The sequence below is a fragment of the Triticum aestivum genome, chromosome 5D, assembly GCF_018294505.1.
Source record: "Triticum aestivum cultivar Chinese Spring chromosome 5D, IWGSC CS RefSeq v2.1, whole genome shotgun sequence".
NCBI classification, from domain to species: domain Eukaryota; kingdom Viridiplantae; phylum Streptophyta; class Magnoliopsida; order Poales; family Poaceae; genus Triticum; species Triticum aestivum.
The window spans coordinates 315,381,950-315,386,224 of NC_057808.1; the positions used below are offsets into that span (position 1 = coordinate 315,381,950).

Below are 4,275 nucleotides of genomic sequence, written 5' to 3' on the forward strand. Positions count from 1 at the left end.
CCGTACACAGAAAGTCTCATTCCCCTACACCATGCAAGATGAAGTGCGACACTGAATTTATGTAACAGTTATCTTGTGTATTATCCTCTCTTTTTTTCAAACATGTATGAATGGAAGTTGTATTTGAGCCACTGCGCACTAGTGGCAAATCCCTGACTGAATAAATGTTTGAGCGGCATATTACTTCTATTTACCTATGCTCATATTGATGTCCATTTAGAGTGGCAAAAGCAAAATGGACAAAAACCAGTGTGGCCAAAACAATAAATTTCCCATCACAAGTCACCTTGTAGATACTACAGGAGGTTATTATTAGCTCTGGGAGCATCGTATAAGATTGAAAAAGAAAACAAGAAAGACGTTACGGGGAAACCACAAATAATAAAATTAGTAGAACCAACCTCAACACAAGGAGTCCAAAAAACAAGCGATAATCTTGCTTATTAATATATAATATCATATTTGAGTAAAAAAAATACATAGCCTCCTCTTCTTATAATCCAGTGGCCAGCTGGGTTTTGAATGCGCTGCAACTTCTTAAAAGTAGAAATCATGCCCACAAGACCCCTTGTGGATCGACCATGCTTCAAGCTCAAGTGACCAGTTTCTCTGCTACAGGTACATAATGCCACATGTGTCGCCATGCGTATTCTTGCCATCCAAAGATTACCATGAGGGGCCAAATTGTAAGCAACATTACCTTCGGCATCTCCGATCTTAGCATTACTGGCAATATTCCTACTCTACCACATACCACTATCATGAATTTGACAAGCTTCTCAACTAATGATGGCATGTAGAGGATTTCTAATGAAGAAAACACCACCATGACCATAATAGCAGTTCCAGAAATAACTGGGGTGATCATGATGTATATAGCCAATACGAAGGCCGTCCCCAAAGATAAGACTCCATTGAAAGATAACCATATGGATATATTGTAGTGCATGTAGCGCATGGGTATTTCAACTGTAGGTGTTCCTGCAAACACAAGGCTTAGGACGGCCAAAGACGAGCATATAAATGCCAGTGCATTCGCCATCAAGAATCGTTGGAATACTTTTTCGGTAGACAGAGTTGGTGTTCCTCCCTTAAGGTGGTCATCTGCTCTGTAACCCCCAGGTAAGGCGAAAGCAGCACCAAAAGCCATTGTTGTAATTAATACTAAGCCAAGGCCGAGAAATTGCGTTGAGTTTGATATTACCGCATCAATCTTAGCGTCAGATTGGGTACTAGGTCCCTTTTTCATGATATCTCGCCGACAGATATGAAGTGTAGCATCGGCAGATATGAGAGCTTGTTGTATCAAAATCCGCGAGTGCTGCAGATCAGAAAAAAAAGAAGCAATATCAAGTTATCAACTTTCTATTTTTCTCTCTCTGAATCTAGGAAATAAGGTACTGAACGAAAGGAATGGACGTGGTTTACCAACAGGCAGTACAACCCGGTGGGAGTACTGCTAACTGAAATTTCTCGCGGGGTATGTTGCTTGTTGTTTGGTAGATTCAAATCTACTTCTTTGTTTGCGAAGAGACAAGTGAAACTCCACCAGTCCCCAACCTCCACAGCTAGATGTAGTGCAGTGTTTCCTTCATTATCTTGCTTGTTCATAATTGACGAAAACATGGGTGTCTGGCAGGCATACCGAACTATATCATATCTTTTCTTCATGACAGCAACATGGAGAAAAGTTCTTCCATGGGTGTCACGTAAGCTGGCGCAACCTGGGCACTTTAAAAGTAAGATGATGACAGATGAAAGTCTCCCCGCTAAAGCAGCGACATGTATGGGGAATGACCCTTGTTCGTCCGGTTGATATGCTGAATATGCATCCGCCTCCAATATTAGCATGGTAAGGTCCATTGGTGTTTCCACCACGTTCAGAAAACTTGTAATACTAGTTCCATTTATCACTGGCACGGCATATTGGGGAAGCATACCACGTGTCCCCGTTTCTAATGATACCGCAAAGTGTAGAGGTGTGTTTCCAAGTTGGTCTCGCTTTTTAGTAAGCTCCTTGTTCCAGTTCAGTAATAATTCTGTCATATCTGCAATTTGATCCTCTCTGTGTCAAACAGCGCTATAGGCAAAAATGCATGTGTAAAGGTACATTTGGAAATGTTTGATCATTGAGTAGAACTCTTTATTGTTATATGTAGAAGAATGACTTTGATAAATAAATATTTACCCTAGGTGTGAATAATTGCTATGCACTCAAGTGAAATTAATGCGTGTGTGAAAGAAAATCGCACACCCCTAAACTTGATCATTTTTTATGATCACAGCAGTGGCATAGAACAAACATGGCTATGCTTGATCATTTCGGTATGACGGAGGAATCTAATGCGCCAAGTTGGGAAGTGATTAAGGTACCTCTGCTTCGAAGAACTGCAGCATGAAGCGCATTCTGTCCATCTGGCCCGGAGTATGACAGCTTCTTGTCTCTCTCGTGGAGCTCCCGCGCAATTTCCTCATGTCGCAGAGAGACGGCGAGGAACAACGGCGAGGTTCCGTCGTCCGGGACGCGAGCGAGGAAGGGGTCCGCTGCCATTAGCTCAGCCACCGTGGGCATCTGACCGGCGCGTATCGCCTCGTGCAGGGCCGTCTCCCCGAGCCCGTTCTGCATCCTCACCAGCGTCTCCACCCTCCCGTCTTCGCCGGCGACCTCTTCCCCTCTCGCCAGCTCAACGAGGAGGGCGGCCATCGCGGCGTGGCCGGCCCTGGCGGCGCGGTGCAACGGCGTGCCGCCGCCGCCGTTGCGCGCGCCCAAGAGGTGCGGCGCCTTGTCGTAGACTGCCCTGGCTTTCTTCAGGTACCCGTAGGCTGCTACGATGTGGAGTGCGGAGTCCCCGTCTGGGGTGACCCCTTCCAGGAGCAAGGACGACGCCGGTGGGCGCGCGGGGCGGTCGACGTCGACGACGACCTCAATAGGCACGTCAGCCGCTCCTCCGTTCAGAAGGTTCGTCAGTTCGCTGCAGCTGCCATGGCATGCCGCCTCCAGCAGCTCGGGATGCATGCTAGGTGCGTTTGCCACAGCAGCCATGCTGCCGGTGTGTGTGTGTGTGTGTGTGTGTGTGTGTGTGTGTGTGTGTCACTGTCACCACAGTGACGACTCTAGGTAAGGAATTGCACAAAAGCAATCTAAATCAGGAGAGCATTCCTTTATGCTTGGCTTGCAAGGCCTTGTTTGCATCCGCCAACACTCAATGAATGGGCAGCAAAAAAAAATGAATGGGCAGCAAAAAAGTGGTTTATGCAGCCACTCAAAGTATCAGTCTGGCTCTGGTATGGTCATTCTGATTAATGAAAGAGCTTTGCTACACCTAGATAATTTATGACTGAGCTGGCCTGGCCTGATTGGATTGGTAGAAAAAAGGCCCAGAAAATGGTATCTGATCCAGTAACAATGCATACAGCTTCCTTTGCATGTTGTCTTCGTAACAATGGATGCTCTTTACCAAAAAGGCTTTCACCCCGCTTTATATAGACCATCTCCTCAAAATTATGCAGCTACGAGAAAACCAGCATTTGATGAACAATCACATGTCAAAGTCTGTTTCAATTAAAAAGAATCGTTCCAAAGCTCTAAAAAGGAGATGGTCAAGCAAGTTAATCACGTTAAGAAAGATGGTCGCAAGAGTGCTAATGCAGATTTGATTTTAAAAGATAAAGAGCCAAATTAAAGAATTGACATTGGTTACAAAAGGCAAAGAAGTGAAGCAATTGATTGTTGAACATCAAGATGCCAAAACTGAAGAAAATAAGTTGAGAGTGCATAGTGTCAGAAAGGAATTGTTATTGCTTGAAAAAGAATCACAGTCGAGGTGCCCACTCGGCTTATCAAATTGATGACATCAGCAGATGACGTGGCTTCACCAAAACGCAGGAAAAACCATGTAGTGGGGGCTCCTATTTAGATATAGAAGATGTCTATTCAAAGAGAAGATTCATATGATAAAACACATTATACATCAATACTAACAAATATGCAATAGTCGGCTTAAAAAAAGCAATGCACAGAGAAACAAGTAATCGAAAATATGCAGTAAAAAAATTATGGCATTCAATAGTTACTTAGTAAACCATGCAATAGATGAAGACATGTGGTACAACATGCAATATTAACATAATGAAACATATAGCAGACATATACCAGAAACACCAGACATGATATAAACCAGAGAGCAACATGAGCAGGCCCTGGCTCCTCCTCCCTTTTCGGTGGTCAGGAGGACCGCGTCTCCTACGACGACGACGACCCATTCTTCGCCGAAG

The 4,275-nt window shown here is 44.6% G+C and overlaps 1 protein-coding gene across 1 annotated transcript; it reads right to left on the reverse strand.

Moving 5' to 3' along the window:
* Positions 1-419: 419 nt before the first annotated feature.
* Positions 420-3,105, reverse strand: LOC123124760 (protein ACCELERATED CELL DEATH 6). The gene is made up of 3 exons (XM_044545320.1): positions 2,374-3,105; positions 1,429-2,048; positions 420-1,321 (listed from the first exon to the last, which is right to left on the reverse strand). The coding sequence occupies exons 1-3, from the start codon at positions 3,041-3,043 to the stop codon at positions 593-595; spliced, it is 2,019 nt and encodes a 672-aa protein (XP_044401255.1). The 5' UTR covers positions 3,044-3,105; the 3' UTR covers positions 420-592.
* Between the last annotated feature and the right edge of the window lie 1,170 nt (positions 3,106-4,275).

Excerpts from the sequence above, each read along its gene's own strand:
- LOC123124760 (XM_044545320.1), bottom strand. The coding sequence starts at position 3,043 with ATGGCTGCTGTGGCAAACGCACCTAGCATGCATCCCGAGCTGCTGGAG. Across the intron at positions 2,049-2,373 it reads TGCAGTTCTTCGAAGCAGAG|ATATGACAGAATTATTACTG; the intron begins GTACCTTAATCA and ends ATCAAATTGCAG. Across the intron at positions 1,322-1,428 it reads CCGGGTTGTACTGCCTGTTG|CACTCGCGGATTTTGATACA; the intron begins GTAAACCACGTC and ends TCTGATCTGCAG.